This window comes from Anabrus simplex, chromosome 7 (assembly GCF_040414725.1).
Source record: "Anabrus simplex isolate iqAnaSimp1 chromosome 7, ASM4041472v1, whole genome shotgun sequence".
NCBI lineage: Eukaryota > Metazoa > Arthropoda > Insecta > Orthoptera > Tettigoniidae > Anabrus > Anabrus simplex.
Genome location: NC_090271.1, coordinates 145274224 through 145300839, shown reverse-complemented (window position 1 = coordinate 145300839; position 26616 = coordinate 145274224). Strand labels below are relative to the sequence as shown.

General features: G+C 41.7%; 1 protein-coding gene across 1 annotated transcript in view; it reads left to right on the top strand.

Moving 5' to 3' along the window:
- Positions 1–26031, top strand: part of LOC136876985 (U-scoloptoxin(16)-Er13a) — a 63175-nt gene extending 37144 nt beyond the window's left edge. Inside the window, exons 2-4 of the mRNA XM_067150761.2 lie at positions 8885–8994; positions 14306–14438; positions 25801–26031. Of these exons, the coding sequence (XP_067006862.2) occupies positions 8904–8994; positions 14306–14438; positions 25801–25894 (318 nt within the window). The 5' untranslated portion in view covers positions 8885–8903 and the 3' untranslated portion in view covers positions 25895–26031. The remainder of the gene's footprint in view (positions 1–8884; positions 8995–14305; positions 14439–25800) is intronic.
- The last annotated feature ends 585 nt before the right edge of the window (positions 26032–26616 follow it).

Sequence of the window (26616 nt, the reverse complement as noted above, 5' to 3'; positions counted from 1 at the left end):
TCATTCACAATGGGGTTCCGTGGAATTCAAGCAAGTAATCGATTTTTTGAAAAATACTGTCAAACCCTATAATTTTGCGGATCAACTCAGGCCTCCAAGCAGAATCAGAGTCAGAATCAGCTTAACAAACCTAAACAACGATTATCGACTCAGCATTCGTACGTCACAGTAACAAAGCGATGCTGTATCTGCTCGCAAAAACACCAGCTGTACAAATATCCAGATTTCCACAAGATATCTCCCGAAGAAATAGCAAACTGTGTGAAGGCTAACAAATATTGTAGTAATTGTCTCAGTTCTTCTATCACGTGGAATGAATGCAAGTCTACCATGTCATGCAAAAAAAAAAAAAAAAAAAAAAAAAAAAAACCATCGCACATTGCTCCATCGTGAACTGGTACAACCATTGTCAACGCATTCCAACCATTCAAACAGCAACCGTTCAGAGCCAACGAAAGACGACGACTCTTATCAAGCGACTTATCGTTCGTTGAGGAGGACACCGAAGACCTAGGTGCTTCTGAGTACTGTTCTGATCTAACCCTTTCAGACCGAGTACGCACAATTGTGCGGGTTCGTATTTTAGTTATCCCTGACCGTATTTGATGTTTTTTCGGCGCTACACCGGACTGCAGTGATTGTGCAGGACACGTGGCGTGTATTTCAATTGATTTTAGTATGCGCTTGACCGCCAGGGCGAAGGAAGAAGAGTTTAAAAAGCACAGTTGATCGGCGAGATGGCAGGAAGCAGTAGTGCCGAAAGTAAGTATTTATTTACTGCGTTTATATTAATCTAGAAGCTTTACTGAATACCGGAATATATTCAATGAAGTGTGTACATTGGTTAGTGAACGTAAATTTTGAAGCTACACCATCGTACGTGACACAACGAGGTTTTGAATTTTGATACGCACAATTGTGTGGGTCCTGTTTTTCGGATGTTAGTTTTTATTTTGTAAAATAAACTATTAATATGTGTATTGAGGGGCATTTTAGTCAGTTCTTGACGTACAAACAAAAATTCACACCTCCAGTTTTCTTTCAGGTCTGAAAGGGCTAAATCAAAATTCTAATGGAATATCACACCCATTTCGAGCCGTTCTCAACAGTGTTTCTCAAAGCAATTTCATCTCGGAACGCGTTGTGGAGTATCTGAGACTGAAATGTAGAAAAACGCGAATAATTTCTCTGCAAACTCTTGGAGAACTATCATCCCAAGCTGATTCTTTCGTGAACGTCAATATGCACTCTACAGTCGATTACCATTTTAACATGGACTGTATAGTTCTTCCGAAGATTAATGGTAACATTCCCACTTCAATTATAACATACGCAGAGTGGAATACCCTAGCAGATCCTCATTCCTACCTTCCTCAGAGTGCACATCGGTTAACTGGAGCACAGTTTTTCCTACAATTGATATAGCCTGAGAAAAGGACCCGTCCGAGCTATCCTATTCTACAGAACACACATCTTGGATGGATCCTCAGCGGGGAATATTTACAAAGGATTCAACAAGCCAGTAATGCACGACCAGAAGACAACTCATTTTTCATCAGATCAAAGGAAAATTTATAAGCTCAGATTCAACGTTTTTTGGAGCCTTGAAGAAGTAGCTGATGTACCATTATCCCCAGAGCAACGATAGTGTGAAAATTACTTCAACAAAACTACTAAAAGAGATTAAAATGGCCGTTTCATTGTTGAACTACCTCTAAGCATAGAGACAATTCTAGGAAATTCGGTGGTCATTGCCACTCAACGTTTTAACTTCCTGAAAAAAAACCTGAAAGCAAACGAGAAGATTCGTGGTTTCCCATTTTCACACCAGGCAAAAGCCGGGGCTGTACCTTAATTAAGGCCACGGCCACTTCCTTCCCATTCCTAGGCCTTTCGTGTTCCATCGTTGCCATAAGACCTATCTGTGTCGGTGCGACGTAAAGCAAATAGCAAAAAAAAAAAAAAAAAAAAAAAAAAAAAATAAACCGAGAAGATTCGTAGAGACTACGTTCACTTCATGAAAGAATACCTGTCTCTTGGATACATGATGGAGCTAAAAACGGAATCTTCACTTCGAAAGGCAGAATACTACATCCGCCATCATGCTGTTCATAAAGAATCAAGCAGCACAACCAAACTGAAAGTAGTTTTCGGTGCTTCAGCTAAAAGTGATAATGGAGTCTCTCTAAATGATCAATTATTGGACCCACAGTACAAGAAGACCTCTGCTCACTGATCACACGATTCCGAACACACAGAGTAGCTTTCGTCGCAGACATTGAGAAGATGAACCGTCAAGTAAGGGTACACCCTAACCACCAATCCTTACCATGCATCTTATGGAGAGAAATTTCCGAAGAGGAACTTAAGACTTATGCCCTTACGACTGACACATACGCAACGTTTTCGGCCCCGTATTTGGCTATAAAATGTCTTCATCAGCTTGCGCAAGATGACGAAACCAATTTCCCTACAACTGTTTCAGTCGTCAAACATGATTTTTATGTAGATGATCGTCTTTAGGGGCAGACACCCTAGAAGAAGCTCTACAGTTGCGGACAGACCTACAAAGTCTTCTCCAGCGTGGTGGATTCCGTTTACGGAAATGGTGCATGAACATTTCTGCACTTTTATAATCAATTCCAGAAGGCTTGGAACCATTCTGTAGATGAATTTCAAATCAACTGTTGTATAAACCCACATCAGACTGAAAATGAAAACAAATTCTGCACTAAACGAATGTTGCTGTCCACAATATCATCTATATTCGATCCCATCGGGTTGATTAGGCCTGTAGTTATTTTTTAAGACATCATGCATAATTTGTGGCAAGAAGTGGCTGAATGGGGCAATCGATTATCAGAAAGTCTGAATTCAACATGGTTAAAGTTATACAAGCAGATCCCTTTGCTAAAATTATCAGGGTGCAACGATGTGTTCTTTGTGATGGGAACATCACCAATTGAAATACATGGTTTTTGTGGTGCCTTTGAAATTGCTTATGGGTCTTGCATCAATGTGAGATCTATAAATCATGAAGGCAAGGTACTTACGTGCCTACTGTGTGCAAAGTCAAGAGTGGCGCCATTGAAACAAGTGTTAATTCCACACGCCTTGAGCCGTGTGGTGCTCTAATGCTCGCACGCCTGATCAGGAAAACACTTAGCATTCTACATTTAACTGTGACCAGAATACAACTCTGGACCGATTTAGAGATTGAACTGACATGGATAAATGCATGCTCCGCAAAGTGAAAAACATTTGTGGAAAATAGTGTTTCAGAATTACAGGAAATAGTTCCAATAGTCCATTGGCGTCACATGCGTTCACATGATAATCCCGCCGATCATTTCTCATTTCCTTGTTGGGGAACCCCTCACAGCAGTTCCTGATTACGAATTTGTCCATTCCAGTCTCAACCGGCTGTCGCGATGGCAACATATTCAAAAGATGACTCAGGACTTCTGGCAGAGATGGCATAAATAATACCTGAATACACTTCAGCAGCGTCACAAATAGACCAAGGAATGTCCAAATCCCTGCCCTGGTGATGTTATGTTTATAAAGGATGACAATCTACCCACTATGCATTGACGAAAAGGAGTGATAGAGATAATTCATCCTGGTGAAGATGCACTGGCAAGAGTAGCTAGTGTCAGCACTGATTCAGGTGTGATAAACAGACCTTCAGAATTAATGATTCCAAACTTTAGAGGCATGGACCTAATTGGCTGCAACTGGACCTTTCATATTGGCCAACTGAAACGACTACTAAGAACTCTACCAATATCCTAAAACAAAGAGTCACGACGCTACTTAACGTTACCAAACCTGACGACTCATTTCTAAATAATTTCTCCTCACTAAACAGACTACCGAGGACAGTCGGTTATTGTTTCAGGTTCATCTCCAACTGTAAGAAATGCCGCAATGAACTAGATACTGTACTTATACGCTGCGGCCCCAGGAACTAAACAATGCTCTCAACAAGTGTATTGGAGTTGTCCAATCTACCTGCTACCATAAGGACATAGAATATCTCAAATCACAGCAGGAAATATACACGACTACCGAATTAAAGATCTTGAGCCCTGTACTAGATCAGAATGGATGTCTCTGAGTTGGAGGACGACTGCAAAATGCAACGGTATCATATGAAGCTGAATCAGCTCATATTGCCTCCTGGACATCATTTCATCAAACTTATCATCCTAAATGAGCATTTCAGATTACTCCATGCAGGACCTCAATTGCTTATATCCTCCCTTAGGTAAATGTACTGGATCCTAAGAATTCGCCAAATTGTGAAGGAACATATCAATTCATGTATAACATGTTTAAAAATGAAGGCAATATCTAATGAACAGAAAATGGGAAATCTCTCACACTACAGAATAACACCAGCCACACCATTTTTAAACGTAGGGGTAGACTATGCTGGTCCGTTCTTAATAAAATTTGCTATACAGATGAATAAACAAACAAATAAAGCTTGCCTCGCATTCAGAGCTGTCCACCTTGAAGGCGTATCCAGTTTATCAAGAAGTGCATTCATGGCAGCACATCGCCCTTTTGCAACATGCTGTCCCCCTGTGGGTGGGGGCGGTAGAATAACACCCACGGTATCCCCTGCCTGTCGTAAGAGGCGACTAAAAGGGGTCTCAGGGGCTCTGAACTTTGGAGCGTGGGTTGGCGACCATGGGGCCCTTAGCTGAGTCCTGGCATTGCTACCACTTACTTGTGCCAGGCTCCTCACTTTCATCTATCCTATCCGACCTCCCTCGGTCAACTCTTGTTCTTTTCCGACCCCGACGCTATTAGGTTTGCGAGGGCTAGGGAGTCTTTCATTTTCACGCCCTTCGTGGCTCTTGTCGTCCTTTGGCCGATACCTTCATTTTTCGAAGTGTCGGACCCCTTCCATTTTTCCTCTCTGATTAGTGTTATATAGAGGATGGTTGCCTAGTTGTACTTCCTCTTAAAACAATAATCATCACCACCATCACCACCTTGCAACATGCTGAAGTTGTACTTCTAACGTCTACTGCGACAACGGGACCAACTTTATTGGCGCTGTAAGAGTGCTGAGTCAGTTTCAGAACTTCTTGAAGGAACCCGAGCAACAAAGAAGTATTATAGAGGCTGCATCGACACACGAAATCAACTGGCATTTCGTTTCCCCTTCAGCACAAATCCCTGCCCTGGTGATATTCATAAAAGACGACAATCTACCCCCTATGTATTGGCGAAAGGGAGTGATAGAGATAATTCATCCTGGTGAAGATGCACTGGCAAAGTGAAGCCAGTGTCAGCACTGATTTAGGTGTGATAAAGAGACCTTCAGCAAGCGGTGTAATTATGCAAAATATATTCTATTAGTAAAAAAAAATTATTTTAGGGATGGCAATATGTTATTATTCACCTTCTACAACTAATTATATTGTCACCAATTCATTAATTCAGAATATTGCGTATGTATATAGAAGTAACTATTATCTCTTGAATTGTTCTTGTTTTCTTATGAAAAAAGGTAGTGCATTTTGTTGGGCGACATGTTAGAGAAGTGCTGTTCTTTTTCGAGAAATTTTATTGCTTCATTGTTAATATGTTGAACATATGTAAAAGCAAAATATATATGTATCAGTATAGAAGACTATAGCGGTTGTTTATATTCACGAAATAAAATTAATCCTTTTTCACTTTTTTGAGCCTTCTTCAAAAGACCTTACTTATAAATCATAGTCGTATTCCTTGTGTTAATTTTGAGGTTCCATCGGAGCTTAAGAAGATTAACATGAGGAGTTATACGCCATAAAATATAACAGGCCCTGATAGTTTGCTGCGAGAGCTTGGTCAAACGGTACACCAAGGTATCGATGCCACTTCAAAAATAAGGTAGCACAAGCTCGCTTGGAGGAACTTTATTTTACTGGCAGATATAAGGATAAAACAGTAGCAGGACACTGTTACATACATTACTGTTCAGCATACTAAGTGTAACCATTTAGTTCGTGGGCTGGCCACCTAGTGTCGCTGTGGTGCGCTGCAGCGGAGAGTTTGCACAGGCTTGAATAGGATGTTGCCGTGACAGTTCTTTGCCAGTCCCAACAAGAAGCAGTTGCTGCGTGCATACAGTTAAGCAGTACTGCGGTCTCTGTTGTAAAGGGTAGTTGAATGTAAGCGGTGGAACTTTAGAATGTCGTAGTTCGAGCAACGGGCAAATCCGCTAGCGAAATATTCGAAATGATGAAGTCGAAATTGTCTGGATCACCACGACGCGACGAGGAAATGCAACGCAAAGACAAGTCAAAAGACTATGATCCTTGAACTGTAGCGCCAGTCCACGAATATATTTACTATAGTACTACGTACATAGGTGTACACTGTGTTGCCTGCACTATAGGCGCAAGTCCAAGAATTTGTTGACTATAGAGCATCCAGCGTTAAGAAAAGACTACAGGCCTTATGGGCTTTTACTTCTATTGCTGTTACCCACTTTAGTTCTACATGTATATAAACATTATAATGAATTCCTATCAAAATGTATACTTTTTCTTATGAAACAAGGATTGGTTGTGCCATACAGTACTAAAGAAGACGTAAAATCATTTTGATATCTTTGAGTTTATCCTTTTAAATATCGTATATGCGGTTCAGTACACGGAACAGCCGGCCATGCTTGTCGCATTGCGCGCCAAATTTCAGCGTGTAGTGCGGAAGTGTGTACAGTAGTCAACACGTGTAATAACTCAGCTTAACCACTGCGAATCATCATTGGTGAGGTCAGTGCGGCATGTTTCCCTTTTTGTGTGTGTCACTCATTACAATGATTGGGAGATATTCGGCAGAATGAAGTGATCGTCTTCCTGGGGCGCATAGTGTTTTGTTATAAATACAGTATAATTTATTGTGTTTCATTTTTCGTGTATTGCATTGCTTTTAGTTGTGTGTATCGTGTATTGTTTTTGTCTGTTTAGTATTTTTTATATAACCAGTCAGCGAGTAATACATTTAAATTATAGCTGAACATGTGAAAAGGATAAGTAGTGAAGTTGTCAGGAGAAAGGAAAGGCAAATGGTGCTTAATTCATTTTCATATTTGAAAACAAAGCATCCAGGACGAAGTGTAAACTGGGTAGTAGATAAAGCCGAAACGTTTCTAGGAATTTCGAAGACTTCCGTCTTCAAAATAAGGAAGGAAGCCAGCGAAGGGCCACTCCAGAGTCCCAGCAAGAAGCGGGAAAGGAAACAGTTAATTCGCAGTAATTCAAAACTCATTAAATACCATGATTTTGTATGAAGTGGAATACGGCGCACTGTTCATGAATTCTATTTTAGAGATGAACCGCCAACTCTGAACTACCTGATTTTAAGAAATCATACGAATAGGTCATTCAACATTCTGTATTTTATGTTGCGGAAGAATATTTAAGTTATCGTATTTTGTGATAAACATGAAGCCCTTGCATCTGTTGTCACTTACGAGTAAATTTATCTGAAATGAGCTGAAGGATACATCACCGAGACAGAGATATCTCGCCGTCAGCTTCCTGTGTTGTAACCACACAGTATTTGCCTTAATAATGAAATGTTTCTGGGGGCTAATAGACTCCGCACTGCGCTCCCGTAAAGCAACAACGATCATGAAACTTTCTCAGATATAAGAAACACGACAATCATTTCGGTTTCTGGATATGCATATTATTATTATTATTATTATTATTATTATTATTATTATTATTATTATTATTATTATTATTATTATTATTATTATTATTATTATTATTTAGTTCGCATCCCTGCATATTCGAACTCTTACTCTATTTCGAATGATACAGTCAGTGGGCTATTATCCTTAGAAACGTTATGGCAAAACAAAATTTCATTAATGACTGGAGATAATCTGGCATTTATATTATTATTAGTCTTGCAACAGCTGTACCAAGCGTTGTATAATTTGATGTCAGGACTGTATTTCGCAAGCAGTGTCCGAGCCACGGTGAGTGAGCGAGTATGGCAACAGTGGAAGGCAGCAGGCCCATAAGGCCTGTAGTCTTTTCTTAACTCTGGATGCTCTATAGTAGGCCTGTGTGAGTGTACGCCGTGTTGCCTAAAATGTAGCCGCCAGCACTTGAACTTGTTGACTGTAGAAGTAGTACTTTCCCTTCTTGTCCAAGCACTTGGCCCAACGGCACACCAAGGTATCAATGCCGGAATGGAAGAAGTTTTTGTTTGTCCCTGAAGCCATATCGTCGTTGAATCTTCAAGAGATGGAAATCACTGGCTGCCAGGTCAGCGCTGTAGGGAGAATGGTCCAGATGGCTGTTTTCCTCACCCGGGTAGTGACAGTGAATGTTGTCATTTAGTGTGACACTGGAGTGTCTGCGGGCAGTAATTAGCAGAATACGACACTGGACTTCTCTCAACAGACATCGTGTTCCTGCACGACAACTCCAGACCACACGCAGTAAACAACACGTGTGAACTGTTACGACACTTCTGCTGTGAGTTACTGGACCATCTTCCCTGAAGGCCCGATTTCTATCTCTTTGGACCATTGATGAAGCACCTGTGATTCAACGACGATACAGCCGTTCAATATGGCTTCATGACGTAGCTTCAGGGTCTGGACGCAGATCTCTTCCATACTAGCATCGAAGTCCTGATGTACTGTGGAACAAGTAGTTGTACAAGAATGGCGACTATGTTGAATACTAACGTGCATCAGTGCCATACTATGGTGTATCCTTATATTTTCCTGTAAAGTCTCTTCGTGCGAGCTCGTGTTACCTTATTTTTTTGAAGCTGCCATTCCAAAATAGGATGTAATTAGTGGGAATATATCAGGAGATTCTCTTGACGAACCCTGTTATTCTTTTGGTTTTAGGTACGAAGGATCAGGAACAATGAAAGTTATTCTCACCCTGATAATCATGGGTCTCCTGATGGAAGGTGCATTCACCTGGGTTGCGACGCTCATCTTGCCTGCTGATTCCCGTGAGTACTGAACATTTGCGTACCTCAATACTGCCCAGTCCCTTAAACTTTTTAAAACCGGGGCTCATCCTCGTACCTTCCTCTCCCAATTTGTTCAACACATGAGTACATCACAAAAAAAGTCGCCCTGTAGAATAGTGGTAATGAATTTTACAATTTGATTTACATCTCACCGACACAGATAGGTCTTATGGCAACAATGGGATAGTAACGGCTAGGAGTGGGAAAGAAGCGACCGCGGCCTTAATTAAGGTACAACACTAGCATTTGCTTGGTGTGGAAATGGCAAACCGGTAGTGATGGTGGTGATTATTGTTTAATGAGGGAGATATCGGGCGTAAAGTTTTTCAAAAGCCGGGCGAAGTAGCTCAGAAGGGTACGGTGCTGGCCTTCTGAGCTCATGTCGGTCAGTTCGGTCCCGGCTTCGTCCGGTGGTATTTGTAGCTGATCGAATACGCCTGTCTCGTGTCGGTAGATGTACTGGCACGCAAAAGGACTCCTGCAGGACACAATTCTGGAACATCGGTGTTTATAAAAATCATACTCAAATTACATAAGCCGTGATCCAGTTATTCAGTCGACGGTGATGGGAAATACTCTACCTGTTACCAGTCATATTACTCCCTTGATACGAACACTAAGACTTTGACTTGATCTCTAAGACGTACGGACGATTCCAAGAAATTTGTTTCAGAATCCTTTATGACATTTTTCAGATAGTAGACTGCTCATTTCCAGCCGATCAACCGAACAGGCAAGGCTTAGAGTATCCTACGACATGGACTTCTGTAGGCGTATAGCTAATAGGGGACTACGTCCAAGACTCTTTTATGGTTGCGGCGGGGGGCCCTATTTTCTTAATTCTTGAAGACATGGAAGCCGAACACATTTTCAGTGTTCATCATCAGTTAAAATATTGCATAGACTAACATTTATTTATTTATTTATTTATTTATTTATTTATTTATTTATTTATTTATTTATTTATTTTTTTATTTATTTATTTAACGTATGGCTTTTAGTGCCGGGGGTGTCCGGGGATATGTTAGGCTCGCCTGTTGCAGGTCTTTTTATTTGATGCCTATCGGTGACTTGCATGTCTGGATGTTAAATGATAATGAGGTAGGGAAAGGGTGATACCTGGTGTTGGCACATAGTCAAGGTATCTGTTCAAAGCTTAACGTCTCCATCCGACGGACGAATTATTATCGGCAGCATCATATACCCTCACTCCATATGAACACTGCGGAGAGCTTAGGAATTGAATCCAGCCTGACACTAATATAACCTGATGCAAAGTATTTTATGAAAATGTTATGAGGAATGAACTTACAAGAGACATGCTTGTGTATGAGATCGGAAATGCAAATGAATGATTCATCATGAACATAAGAGAACGATAGAAAATGTACTGTACTTCCAGGAGATGCAGAGAGCAATATTGTATGGAATAAATTTGGTATACTTTGCAAAATGGATATCATAGACGTTCACACAATGTTCAAAACAAACCTTTAAGTTGCACCACGAGGAGTGAAAGGAAAACGACGCGTCATATTGAAGTTCCTGTCAGGAATATCGAAAGTGAACTAGTTGGTAGTATCTACTTTTACACAATGCGTACACAATCATATCGGTGTAACTTGGTGACTGACTCCTGATCAGGATATAACAATAGTTAGGGCAAACTATTCCTCCTGGAAAGCGTGTGACTTTGAAATTCATACCACCTGGAACGTCTGGACAAATTCAGTCTTTAGATATATGTATTTTCTGAAGACTGAACAAATTCAGTCTTTAGATATATGTATTTTCTGAAGACTGAACAAATTCAGTCTTTAGATATATGTATTTTCTGAAGACTGAACAAATTCAGTCTTTAGATATATGTATTTTCTGAAGAACTAGAAGGAAGCTGTTAATGGGATCACAATAAATAATCTGCGATATGCGGATACTGTTCTGATTGCAAAAAGCGCTGAAGATCTACAGACATTACTACGAAACTGTGTGGTCGAACACGTACTGCAGCAGGTCTGCTTTTAAGCACGAAGAAGACCAAAGTAATTGTCATAAGTAAACATGTCATTCAACATGTTAACTTGACAATAGGTGGCACATCACTGGAGTAAGTCTAACGCTTTAGGTATCTCGGCAGCGTACTTTATCACAGCTGGAACCATGCTGTTGAAATTAGGTCCCAGATTGAACGGACACTGACAACATTCAAGAGAATGAGCAAACTTCTCTGTAACAGCGACTTAAAGATCAATCTTCGTCTCCGTTTACTTCGGTGTTATGTATATTTTCTCTTCCTTTATGGTGCCAAGACTTGGACCCTAACAGAGAACACCACCAAAATTCTTTGATCCTTTGAGATGTGGTGCTATCGCCGCCTGCTCAGAATATCATGGGGGGCCGATGACCTTCGATGTTAGGCCCCTTTAAACAACAAGCAACAAGAAGAATATCATGGGTTGACAGAATACGCAACACTGAAGTACTCCAACGCCTGAACAATGAGCTAGAGGTCATGCACAACATCAAGAAGAAGAAACTTGAGCACTTTGAGCATATCATTTGAAATGAAATGAAATGGCGTATGGCTTTTAGTGCCGGGAGTGTCCGAGGACATGTTCGGCTCGCCAGGTGTAGGTCTTTCGATTTGACGCCCGTAGGTGACCTGCGCGTCGTGATGAGGATGAAATGATGATGAAGACGACACATACACCCAGCCCCAGTGCCAGTGAAATTAACCAATGATGGTTAAAATTCCCGACCCTGCCGGGAATCGAACCCGGGACCTCTGTGACCAAAGGCCAGCACGCTAACCATTTAGCCATGGAGCCGGACATCATTTGAAATGATAAATATAGACTCCTTCAGCTTATCTTACAAGATAAAATCGAAGGAAGGAGAAGTCGAGGAAGAAGGAGAATATCTTGGCTACGGATTCTAACGAGAATGGCATGGGCTCAGTGCCCTCACTTTTTTTACGAGTTGCTGAGAATAAGAACCAGATTACCCTGATGACAGCCGACATCCAATGAGGATATGGTACAAGAAGAAGAAGATATCTGTTTTTGAATGAATGAATGAATGAAACGGAATGCGCACATTTGTGCGTATTTTAATAGTTAGTTCTCCTTGCTGTACTCTATGAGAGATTTCACTCTTTTTGCACAACTGAGTAGATGATATCTTGTACATGTTTTGTTGCAAAGTTCACATTTACACTTATCACCTGGCGTATGGAATAACTTGATCACGCATATTTTGTGATGGAGACCATTGACTGCGAAACGAGTCACCATATGCCTGAGCTCCATAGTTTGCCATTGTCCAAGTTTTGTTCATCATGGCTTCGGTGCTGTAAAAATCTTCCCAAATACTTGATCTCTTTTCATACCGCTCTTTTATATGTTTCTCTGATGCAATCGTGTATGGAAGTTCTAGTTTCATTTTGATATCCTCTATATAGAAAGACTCCTTTGCCAGTTCATATACCAGCCTCGATGCTACATAACTTCGTTCCATCTCGGTGCTAAGCTATGAGATGCTCACATTTATAGAATAAACATCCCTTGGTTCATTCTACGTTCAGTCACAAGTTTTTGACCAGCGCAACAATATGAGTTTATGAGCAGAAGTTTTGTGCACCAAACCTGATGTAATGGAAATCGAACGTTGAAAAGTATACCATTCTTTATTCGCCTTATGCCAGTTATTCTAGGGTCTCAAGAGATATCCAGGATCATTTTTGTTTTGATAGGGGGACGGATGCCCTTCCTGACGCATTGTGAATTTTGAGATGAAAATGTCAACCCAGAATCGACCGGGATTCGAACCTCAGCCTTCCGGTAGGAAAGGCAGCTGTTAATCCACTGTGCTATATATACATAAATGAAGAGAACCGTCACTAAATTTCATATGTTTCATATGTTGAATGGTGCAACAATATTGATGCTTCTTTTTGCATGATCTGGGGGTGAACATAGCGGTTTGTGTCACGTAGCTGTCAGCTTGAATACGGAAGTTAGTGGGTTCGAACCCCGCTGTTGGCAGCCCTGAAGATGGTTTTCCGTGGTTTCCCATGTTCACACCCGGAAAATGCTGGGGTTGTACATTAATTAAGGCCACGGTCGCTTCCTTCCCACTCCTAGCCCTTTCCTATCCCATCGTCGCCATAAGACTTATCTGTGTCAGTGCGACGTAATGCACGATTCTAAAAAAGTATGGGGGTGATTGTTGAGTACCAAATTAAGAAATACGAAGCTTCGCTGACCTAATACATGATTTTACTGCATCGAATTCTAGAACTGTCACTTTTTAATGTTGGTTTTGTTATAAGGAAACGTGTGGCTGGAAAAGGGTGAATTGTTGTATTGTTTTTATTTCGAATATCACTTTCACATCAACCAATGGAAGGCATGGGATTTCAAAATAGCTCATTGTATTATTATTATTAATTTATGTGTCTGTGTAATAAAATACTATATTTGTCATGATTAACCCTTTATACGGTAGTACTCAATAAAACACTTTCTTTTCTATCTACAGGCTCTTTAAGTACTAAATAATACAATTTAATAGAAAACAAAGATAAATCAGTGCTCAGGAGGTCAGTAATAAGATGGGAATTTACTTCCCACCGCCTGCTGTCTGCTATTCAGAAGTGGGAACATATTTCCCATGGCCCACCTACGGATACAATTTCAGTTCAGTTAGTTCACTTTTTATTTAGCATACATATTTCGGACACCTATGTGGGCTATAGGAAGCATAATCCCACATAAAATGTGAAAGAAATGTATATCTCAGAACTCCTCAATTGGTAAAAGGAAGTAAATAATCACAGAACAAATGAGAAAATGCACAATAAACAAAGAACATTCATGTAAATAGTATATAGACGCATAAAATGTTGATTTCTTACCCTATTTTCACTGTATAAATCTTGTTCATAACTGGCGTTGCGCTGGCATAATATCACTATTCAGATGTTTTCCAATGAAACTGAAGATTCTAAGGAGATCAGAATAGTTCCACATATATTCCCAAGAGTGCAGCACACAAAAATACATGGGAAATAAACTCCCAACGCCCACAAATGACAAAAACCGAGGTGGGAAAATAATTCCCACCGCCTTATAAAGGGTTAAAATCCAATCTCTCCTGAATAAACGCACAGTTCAGACACTATGACCACACAGTTTATCATATTAAGCACACACAGTACACAGGACATTTGGGCGCGATGCGCTAGCCCCCTTAAATGAAGCAACATTAATAGTATATGTTTCTGCTGCAGGTTACCCTGAACAGTGCTACAATGCAGATGCGAATGAAACTCACGATGTTGGTAGTATGTGGCAATACCCTGACCAGTGCACACGACACAGCTGTAGGAAGTCTGGCTCCCGCTACAGTATCCACATTGAAGGGTAAGTAACAACGTACCTTTTCATTTTTGCTAGCGATTAAACGTCGCACTAGCACATCGAAGGTTTTCAGTAACGCAAAGATGCGAAGATGGCGGTCGTGGTCTTAATTACGTTACAGCCTCAGCATTTTCCTGGTGTGAAGATTGGGAAACCACGCGAAACTATGTTCAGAGCTGTCGACGGCGGGATTCGAATACACCACCTCCCAAATACAAGCTCACAGCTAGGCGACTAACAACGCACTCACATTTATATAGATCCATCTGTGGACCAGTGATAGAGTGTAGGCTTCCGGACCCCAAGGTCGCGGGATCAATCCCGGCAGAGGCAGTCTGATTTTTGGTGGGCGGAGGAAAGTTCATTAGACATTCTTCGTCACACTATATCGGCATGTAAACTATTTTTGGTGATACATTTGGTGGTAACAAGATAATAATTAAAACTCAGTTGTAGGTCGCCCAACAGAGATCTGTTTTACTCTGCCATCTGGTAGAGTAAACAGAACGTCGACATTGCCGCGTAGGCTGCCTAAGTGGCCTCAGATTGGAAAGTCTTCACATGGTAGTGGAGACCATACGACTACTTTTATGATACTCTTACGAGGCCGTCCAGGGTCTCACAACTTGTGGGCGATCAGTGGCGACCACGAATTCTAGTTGAGCCTGACACTGATTTTTCTAGCATGTGCGTGGTCATTTTATATATCATCTCCCTATGTTAATTATATTTTAATCCTAATATTATTAGGTTTTCGAGTTTTGGGGCGGAGCCTCAGTTTTATTTAGTTACATGCGGAAATATACACATATTAGCTGGATGTCTTACCACATTCATCCGGTTTGTGCCATCCACTTCTGCATACTTCTATCTCTGCTGAATTATTTGAACGAAAATTAATTTGCTAATTTCAACACTGTTCGATTACTTCGCTTGCTAAGCAGTCCATCTCTACCTGGACAGGAGGATGAACTTAGGTCATGTGAGAAATAGAGGATTATTTGATAAATCAAAATTCATTTTCTTGTATACAGAAAACTGGTGTCACCACCGCCTAAAAATCCGCTCAGTGTTTTTCGAAAAACCCAATAATTAACTCTAATCACTAAAGAAATGAAATGGCAATCTTATAAATGATACTTCCTGGCTACGGGAAAATAACACGACATCTTGTGATACCATTATCCGTAAATTTCTCAGTTCCATAAATTGTGCGGCTAGTACCATAACTGTGTGCCAGGAGATACGAGAGCTGTGGTTCAAGGCACTTGCACCCGCCCATTAACCATACATTTTGCCGGTAAACCCCGAGATCGCAGTCGGTGGTATAAAAGCACCGCCACAGGTCTGTGGACGACTGGAGATAACGTGTTTTGGAGCAATGAATCACACTTTACGACATGGCAGTCAGATGGGAGCCAAATGCCAAGCGAACGATACATGCAAGCCTGCACAGTGCTTACAGTGACATTTGGTAGAGGTGGGGTTGCAATGTGCCTTCTCCGCGGTGTAGGAGTAGCGTGCCTGCCTCTTACCCGGAGGGCCTGGGTGCGGTTCCCGGCTAGGTCAGGGATTTTTACCTGGATCTGAGGGATGGTTCGAGGTCCACTCAGCCTGCTGATTACAGTTGAGAAGCTGTCTGACGGTGAGATAGCGGCCCCGGTCTAGAAAGCCAAGAATAACAGCCATGAGGATTCGTCCTGCCGACCACACGACACCTCGTAGTCTGCAGGCCTTCGGGCTGAGCAGCGGTCGCTTGGTAAGTCAAGGCCCTTCGGGGCTGGTGCACTATTGGGTTTTGTTGGTGGGGGGGGGGGGGTTACAATGTCGAGATGTTTTTCGTGGAAAGGATTTGCTCCTCTCGTAATACTACTGAGCACATTAAAGATGGAAGGATACAAAGACATTTCGACCAGCTGCGTGTTGCTTGCGGTAGAAGACCAGTTCAGACATGATCACTGCAATAATGCTGCATGCTATAAAGTGGGGTATGTTCTTGAGTGGATTGTGAACAATAAGATTCTGGAAATGGTCTGTCAGCCTAGAGCCCAGACCTTATCAAACTCTTCTGGAGTCACCTTCGCTCCAGACCTCAACGACCCACATCACTATCTTCAGCAGACTTGTATACTTGGTTCAGCGCTGTGGGAAGATGTTCTACCATTCCCCCGGAGATGTTCTGACACGTGGTAAGTCAGTCTCCTTCACAGTGTTCGAGCTGTAATAACGGCCAGGCACCTCGTATTAATCTCCACTACTGGGCTATATATCCGAGGAACACCCTCGAGCAGATACTTTTGATCAGATAGTCTAATTAAGGAAGATGTTTTGGCAACAAACACTGAAGGCCATGTAATAACATTTAGATTCAACATACAGTAATTTATCTGCAGGTTGAGTCGCTCCTCTATGACAAAATTCAGGGAAGTGACTAGAGCAAAAATAAGGAGGATAGTAAATCAAGTATTACGTTTCAGAACAATATTACTGTTTAATAGTTACCGTTTATCACAGTTGGAGGAGAACGCACATCATGTCGCGTTTCCCCTTACGCGCCGACGGAAGTCACTTCGAGAAACTGCTGCGACATTGTTTCTCGCCCGTCCCAGCGCAGTCCCTGTTACACGAGACGCACTTATCCACATCTATACCCACAGATTGCAATACAAAAAGGTATCGTGCACACCCGCTGTTCACGCGGTTAAATTACGTATGTTATGAGTGTTACTAGGAACTGATGGTTGCTTTAGTGTCATCAGTTGCAGGCCTGGATATACAATTACTTCTTAGCAGCATACGGTAATTGCAGTATAAAATGGTAGTGAATTGGAGTATACATCCTGCAGGGGCGTATTCTCCTTGAATGCAAGGCATTCATTGCATGCGTTATGATAACACAAAGAACTGTCTGATGTACGATTTTAGGTTGTTTCAAGTCGAATATTAACGATTTCATCTCTCAGAAGTTCAAAAGGTCCGCGCAACTGTACTGGTTCCGTTGCTTGACTACGTGTGGTGCTGGTGTAGTCTCGCCGTCTACACCACTCTAGGAAGAAAGAGACAGCGAATGGACGAGTTCAGGAAGAAAGGCATTCAATCTTAAAATTGCATTCGGTGGCAGACGTAGTTCTGAAACCCTCCGAACGATGTCGCTGCAATTGAAGCTTGATCAGAATTTGTCACCCTATATCCGTGCTACCCTCTGCCATCTGTTAGCAACTTGGAGAAAGTCGGCATCTTTACAGCGAACGGGACCCACAGATTACCCACCAGCGAGAACCCAACGTAACGAAACTGACCAATGCCACTGGGGTGACTTACCTCCAGTGCTTGAGTTGTGGCTAACTAGTGAGTTAATTCATTGTATTTTCGGTGTTTTATTATATCTTGCGCAGATGTGGTATTAACGATGGATGAGTCTAAAACGGATATAATTGTAAATCAGTTTGAAAAGCCATTTACTGGCCGTTCGTTTGATGAAAAGATTCAAATAGTTAAAGCCGGGAGACCTCAACCTTCCCTCGTAAATTTCTTCCTCTTCTCCTTCTTAATCTGCTTACCCTCCAGGGTTGGCTTTTCCCTCGGACTCAGTGAGGGATCCCTCCTCTACCTCCTCAAGGGCAGTGTACTGGAGCTTCAGACTCTGGGTCGGGGGATACAACTGGGGAGGATGACCAGTACCTCGCCTCACCTGCTATGCTGAACAGGGGCCTTGCGGTGGATGGGAAGATTGGAAGGGATAGACAAGGAAGAGGGAAGGAAGCGGCCGTGGCCTGAAGTTAGGTACCATCCCGGCATTTGCCTGGAGGAGAAGTGGGAAACCACGGAAAACCACTTCGAGGATGGCTGAGGTGGGAATCGAACCCACCTCTACTCAGTTGACCTCGCGAGGCTGAGTGGTCTCCGTTCCAGCCCTCGTACCACTTTTCAAATTTCGTGGCAGAGCCGGGAATGGAACCCGGGCCTCCGGGGGTGGCAGCTAATTACACTAACCACTACACCACAGAGGCGGACCCTCGTAAATTTAAAAACAGAAAACAAGAATTGTGTATGCACGTTCAATCCAGAAACTTACAGTAAAACTGTTTGGCTCGAGTTCACCTACATGTAATTAGGGTAAGTAGAATTGAAATTTACTTAATACGTTGTGTTAACTGCATGGTTACTAGTTGCATGCCTCAGTGGAGATTCCAGGATACGCCACTGACATCCTGCCTTTTAGACCTTCCTTATCCTGACTTTTGGCATAGAGAAGAGACTCACCCGGTATCTGTGGGTAGTTATACTTTCTTTTAAAACAAAAATCATCACCACCACTGTATCTAAGGGCAGCGTTTCTCTATGCCACCTTTAATTTTTTGTGGCCACGAAGAAGATATTAGCTGTGGGACATAGCCTATACGCTGATTAAGATTATTATAAATCTTACGTAGAACGTGGGAGTGGAAAACTATTATAAGCAATAAGTGAATGAAGTAGGCATTGCTAGTTTCGGATTCGATTACCAGCTCTTTCTGTCATACGGGCTTAAGCTCGCGATGAATTGCTTTTGCACAAACCGGCAAGATTTTTCCACAAAATTTTCTGTTTTCAAAACCACACATTTCTACAGTCTTTCTTTTTATCGCAAAGGACAGTTCAGTATCGCAAGCGAAATGCATTCAGCATTCAGCACCTAATCTTTAAAACCGACAACGTAGGACATTGTTCTCCAGTGCTAGTCCCCATGAGCCGCTTGTTTTACAGTGGGATTGGCTGGAATCAGTTTATAGTTCTTAGGTTAGTTACTCGACCTCAACTCCATCTACCGGTTGTTGTAAAATCAGGGTAGGATGGAATAATACAGAGTTGCCAAACTTTGCATTTACCATTAGAAATTTGCCGTTGAGTATATGAAAATTTATATTTTATGACAATGCATATTTACTTTTGCAGAATTGAATATATTATGTTGACGTGGGGATTTTGCGCATACGCTATCAAGCCTAAACTCGTCCTCGACTTTTAGAAACTACTTAGTACCTCCCTTATGGCTTAAATAAACTAAATAACTAATTTGAGCAGTTCTCCATAGGCGCTGCCTGGCAGAGGCGGTAAAGGCGTACTCGGTTCATCCGAAAAGACGTGGGTTCGATTCCCCATCAGGAAGTCGAAAATGTTAAGAAACGAGATTTCTTCTTCAGGAGGTGCATATGACCCTGAGGTTCACTCAGACTACACAAAAAATGAGCACCAAGTTAATTCCTGGGGGACAAAGGTGGCCAGGCGTGGAGCTAACCACGCTAACGATGAAGTGCCGTGGTTACGGATAGTGGAAGCCTTTACCTTCCACCCCTGCAAGGATCTCCACTCCATGGCCTGTGCGGATATGGTTTTGTTTTTGCAGTTTTCCATGCTAAGTTGCTTTTTTTCTAACCTCTTCATATCTACGTTAATAATCATTCTACAGTACATCTACTCTAGTTTTTATCTTGTTATTTTCACGAAATCCAGACGGTAAGTAAGCAAAATTGGAAAGAATTAATGGCCACAATTCACTATCTGTTTAACCGATCACCGCGAAATGGAATGTACTGATGCTGGTATGTAAGCTATATTGAAATGATATTGTTTAATTTCCTTGTAATAATAATAATAATAATAATAATAATAATAATAATAATAATAATAATATGGGAAAATCAACCGAGTGCCACACTTCAAGTACTTGGGAGAAATACTTGAACCAACGGGAGGCGAGAAGGCTGCCCAGAAAATTCGCCTACAAAAATTTCGGAAAGCCTATGGTAGGGTTCACAACATATACAATAAAAAGTGCTTGTCCCGCCATGCAAAGATCAGACACTATAATACAGTAATCAAGCCCGAAGTCTTATATGCCAGTGAGACCCTTACACTAAATGGGAAAGGTTAACTTAGAAAACATTTTAAAAGAAGAAAGAAGAATCCTGAGGAAAATTCTCGGCCCCCGAAAAACAGAAGATGGATATAGACTGAGGTCACGCAAAGTGACAGAAGAGCTTTTCAACATTGCAGCAGACATCCGCAAAAGACGTCTGAAATTTTATGGGCACGTTCGCAGACTGCCGGCAAGTAGACTGACATACAAGATTCTCACCTACGTAGAACATCTAAAAAATATTCCATGGGTACTGGAAGTGAAGAAGGATCTGGAAAGAGCCCATATGGACTCAACTGACACCGCGGACAGAAACCTATACAGGAAAAACAATTAATGGATGGAAAGTGCAACTAGAGAACGAAGTGAAAAAGAAGACTGGAGCAAAGTGGACAGAAGAACGAAAATGGATCCACGGAGAAAGGATGAGAGCTGTTTGGCAACTCAGAAAACAGAATCGTTAGAGCTTTGCGTGATCCATTGGGTCCATACGCACATAATAATAATAATAATAATAATAATAATAATAATAATAATAATAATAATAATAATAATAATAATAATAATAATAACAACAGCGTATGGCCTAAGTAAAGGCTCGTGCTGTTCTTTCGATTTGTCGCCCTATCCGTGACATGCGTGTCTGTGAGGATGGGGCCCTTTCTGAGATGAATTATTCTGTTATATAATGGCACTAACACCCAGGTCCTGAGCCAAAGGAATTAATCAATGAAGGTTAAAAGCCCTGACCCGGCCTAGAATCGAACCCGGGACCCATTGAACCAAAGGCCAGCATGCTAGCTGTTTAGCCATGGGGCCGGACATTTTACTTGTTATACAATATGTATCGTTGGTTACGTGAACGATGTTGATCCACGAAATATCACAGCAATATTTATCACAAACGAAAGGTAATCATTGATTTACTCAAATAAAGTCTCAAATCCCAGGTTGATAAAGAAATACGTCGTTACTAGCAAGAAATATGTATACGTATTCACTGGCTGTAAATAGGAGTCCACCGGGCGAGTTGGCCGTGGGCGTAGAGGCGCGTGGGTGTGAGCTTGCATCCGGGAGATAGTAGGTTCGAATCCCACTATCGGTAGCCCTGAAGATGGTTTTCCGTGGTTTCCCATTTTCACACCAGGCAAATGCTGGGGCTGTACCTTAATTAAGGCCACGGCCGCTTCCTGCCAACTCCTAGGTCTTTCCTATTCCATCGTCGCCATAAGACCTATCTGTGTCGGTGCGACGTAAAGCCTCTAGCAAAAAAAAAAAAAAAAAAAAAAAAAATAGGAGTCCATGGTGTTGCATTCCGCTGCATGCGCCGTCTTTTGTTTCTTTCTTGAGGTCCAGGACTGGCACCAACTAGCTCTCTTTCCAGCGAATGGGAGTGAGGGTATTTTGTTGAAAAATAGCATGATCCCTGGACCAATAAATCGTTTAATGAATCAGTTAATGCACATGGAGTGACAGCCCATCAAATTACATCGAATGAGAAAAATCAATAAAACGACACCAAAGAACTTCAGTGAGCAAAGACATCACAGACGACAGTGTTGGACGAACAAAACACTTACTGAAGCGCTGCGACGTAGCAGAAATAGTTGTTGTAAGGCAGTAAAGTATGTATTCTCTAAATTAAATATTTCGTATTATTTCTTAATCAACCTGGGATTTGAGACTTTATTTGAGTAAAAGCAATTACTATCTCCCATTTGTGACAAATATTACAGTGATATTTCGTGGATCACATTCGTTCACATAACCTGTATCGTTAAGGATGGCATACATGCTAATTCTGAAGAAAATTAAACTCGTGTAATATAAGCTCACCGGGAAAAAATTAGTCACTCTAGTGAGCACGCACAGATGGGTCGTTAAGCCTGTACAGATGGCGCAGCGAACGAGTCCCGTGCTCAACCGCTCGCACACTGCCTCTACGTGAGCGTAAGGATGTGACAGTGTGGCAAAAAGGGGGCAATCGTGTTTGGCCGTGCCCATAGCCATACGGTCCGTAAAGTTGCTGGATTTGTTGGTGTTTGACAGTGAACTGTTCAACGTGCCTACCAGCAGTGGTGTGCTAGACGTGGCCGTGAAACACGACGCACAGCGGTCTAAACACCGATTCTAGACAGCAAAAAATCGATAAAATCGATGCACATAAATACTGGCCTCTCCTGGAAATCCAATCCCACACGCGTAAATTCTTCAACATGTAAGAAAATGGCTCAAAAAGTACAAAATAGACTTCGGCTCGCCAGGTGCAGGTCTTTTTGATTTGACTCCCGTAGGCGACCTGCGGGTCGTACACACAGTCCGCGTGCCAGCGAAATGAACCCAGAACCCATTATGGTTAAACTTCCTGACCCTGCCGGGAATCGAACCCGGGAACCGTGTCAGCAGAGGCCAGCACGCTAACCATTTAGCCATGGAGCCGGACAATAAATTCCATAAAATGACCACATAAAGACTTACAACTTTATAAAATGACCTAATAATACAAAAAAGCAAAGAAAATGACAAAAATGGCCTAATAAAGCAGCATTTCTTTTCTTTTTTTTTTTTTTGCTATTTGTTTAACGTCGCACTAACACATCGAAGGTTTTCGGTGACGGAAGGGTGGGAGATTGGGTAGGTAGCGGCCGTGGCCTTCATTAAGGTACAGCCCCAGCTTTTGGCTGGTGTGAAAATGGGAAACCACGGAAAACCATCTTCGGGGCTTTCGACAGTGGGATTCGAACCCACTATCTCCCGAATGCAAGCTCACAGCTGCGCAACCCTAACCGCACGGCCACTTGCTCGGTAATTACAATTTCTTCAATGTAGGATCTATGATAAGGATTTCTATACAAATTAGAAATGTCTATCTAGAGCCAATTAAAAGATGACATGTCATACCTACCTCTGGTAATCGCGGTAGTGAATTTAGATGCAGTTTATAAGTAACTGTTAATTTTATAAATGCCGGCCCCGTGGTGTAGGAGTAGCGGACCTGCCTCTTACCCGGAAGCCCCGGGTGCGATTCTCGGCCAGGTCAGGCATTTTTACCTGAATCTGAGGGCTGGTTCGAAGTGATTAGGTTAGAATTGAGGAGTTATCTGACGGCGAGAAGGCGGCGCTGGTGTAGAGAGCCAAGAATAACTACCGTGAGTATTCGTCGTGCTGACCACACGTCACCTCGTAATTTGCAGGCCTTCGGGCTGAGCAGCGGTCACTTGGTAGACCAAGGCCCTTCACGGGCTGTTGCGCCATGGGGTTTGTTTTTCTGGTTAATTTAATACATTGTAAGGGACATTTAGCCGACTTTGCGCCGTTTCCAGGGAACACCATGGAGAGGTAGTCTCTTTGCGTTCCCCATAAATATTTTTTTCGCTTTATGCAAGTTCGTCAAGTTTTTTTAATTTTTAAGTGCTGATTCAACATAACTTATTTGCATGATTATCCAGTGATATTCCATTGTCACGTTTTTCTTTATTAATTATGATTCAGAATATTTATATATTTACAATATTTACATGATTTACAAATCCTATAATATTTCAGGGTAGTTTCACGGCAGTTTCTGAGCGTAAGCAACACAAACTAGGAATGATCTTAGTTTGCCATCAACTTAAAGTTTTTTTTAAGGCCTTTGAAATCCTCTCATCGATCTTCACTGATTATTTCTTTCTTCTCTTCCCATCGATATTCAAAACTATTCTGTCAAATTGGTGACCATAGTACTCTGCGTCATCTCGAGGACTCTTGAGCAGCGAATATACATTCGGGTGCGCTCTCGAAACTGTTTATTCTCTGGTTCCAGCCTTCAGAAACGTTATTGGTCCGATGCCGCCTTCCACAACAGTTCCACATATTCCTTGGCATGTGCTCGTTATCCAGCCATTGATCAACGACATAGTCGTAAAACACCTGTAGATTCTGATTTTCAGGCGTGCTTTCCTGAATACGTAGCCAACCATCATCAATCATTTCTAGGGGAATGTGCGCTAGTGCTGAACACATTCGAATATGAAGTCTAATTTCATTTTCCCTTTACGCAGTAACAAGGCCACAATCTTGTACTTTCCTCCATAAATGAAAATGATAGTTGCAACTAAAAATCTCAGCTTGAGGAAACAGCGTATTAGCTGATTGGACAATGGCGATTTCGAAGTCACAGGGTTCCATCCTGGTACATTGTTTTTAACAGCTTCGAGGAAACGTGCATATGTTTCCCGTTTCTTGTTTGGTAACAGCGCGTAGACAGCTGGTATCGTGCTGGTTTCTTCCCAAGAACTTACAAGATCGGCGTGGATGAGAAATAACTGCCCAAACTGCTTGCTTAAACTTTCGAAGGTCCCGTCGACAAAGAATGAAGAGCAACTTGATAAAGCATATTTTCCTTTCTCGCTGGCAAAACACTAATATCCTGTCTTTGGGCCGCCTGTTGTCGTCTTCAAGCAGAAATTTTCCACCATCGTTCATTGCTATGTGTCTTTCCTGTATTATTACACCTCCAGAATCGATCGGGTCTTTTGCAGGTCCCATTCTTTTCCGTCGGATGCGATGTAATGATTGTTTGGCACTTCTATGTGATGGCAGCGATGTCACAAGGTCATAGCCTCTATTGAAGAGCTACTTCTTCGATGTAAATTGTTGAAATCATACTGTCTGTTTCACTTGCACGTTTTTTTTTTGCATTTACTACACCTTTTTTCACTTCATTCGTCGCGTTGTCCGGAATGCAAACATGACTTGTCTCACCTAAAGCTGTATTATCTGTCGTTGTTATTCTTCCTTTACATTTACTTTTCTTGAAGTTTACGCACCGACAATGAGTCATTTGATCTTTATTGGTATAGTCCACCATATACTTATGTCCGTTGTAAATCAATAACGGCTTTCCCTTGGTGGTTTCAGTGAACTCCATAGCTGCAGACCAATTATCACCAGTTCAACACGGAACATTATAGTTGTCACACAAGTATCAACTGTAGCAATGAACTCCACTTGCCGGGTGGGCCTTTCCCTCCCCTGTTTCTGCATTCCAACACTCCTTGGGCCTCCGTGCAAGTGTCACTGTTTGAAATAGCTTTGCTTAGTCATTTCCAGGAATTTTTGACTTTCCGTGCAAGTGTCAACACATTCCATCTCCGTGCAAGTGTCACAACTTCGTTAAGTCCTCTCTATTAAGTACACATATGAATATCGGGTTGACAACTGTTGAGAAAGGAATCTTCACCTAGAACTACCATTGTAGCACATTCTCATGCTTGGTAAAATAACCAGTTTTATGCCTTGGCTCCTCCACTGTCACTCGTCGGCTTGAGACCTGATGGACGACGGCAAAATTCAAACAGGAGCAAGCTTCAGCCATATGAAGCTTCAATCTCTTTTATTTAACTCACTGCCGTGATACTTCTAGAAATATTATGAGACATATAGACAGAGGTGTCAAAATTAATGTTTAAAACTCTGTTTCAGGTGTTCTGCGATAGCGAAACCACCTTCACCGTGCAGATTAGAATCGGACAGGAAACAACAGTACCCAAAGTGTTGTCCTCGACTGGCGTGTTGAAATCATCCCTTCATGGCGGTACTTATCTGTATAAGAGTGTATTACCGAGGAATAAGTTACTGTACGTTTCTCGAACGAATATATTTTGTACTCAAAAATAGTATTTCTTTTTACTGCCTCTGGTACAGTCAAATTTATACATAAAAATTCCTGTTTTGTCTGTCATGCACAGTGATATTGAGAAAACGAGAATATTTCAACTGTTGAAATTGGTACCAGTTGTATATTTATGTCTTCTTTACAAAGAAAATGACCGGGCTGAGTGGCTCATACGGTTAGGGCGCTGGCCTTCTGACCCCAACTTGGCAGATTCAATCCTGGCTCAGTCCGCTGGCATTTGAATGTGCTGAAATACGTCAGCCTCCTGTCGGTAGATTTACTGGCACGTAAAAAAAACACTCCTGTAGGAATAAATTAGTGCACGCCGGCGTCTCCGAAAACCGTAAAAGTAGTTCGTGGGAGGTACAGCCATTATTATTATTATTATTATTATTATTATTATTATTATTATTATTATTATTATTATTATTATTATTATTATTATTAAAGGAAAATACAGTGAACCTCTCACGACCACGAATTTTGTACACTTTTTTTAACAGAGAAATGCGTTCCTATCGGCGAAGTTATTGTCACATATTCGCCATGATGACGTATGTCTATCGGTATGAGTTCGAACTACGTACATCCTGACTTATGTTGACTTCTACAGATATACTGAG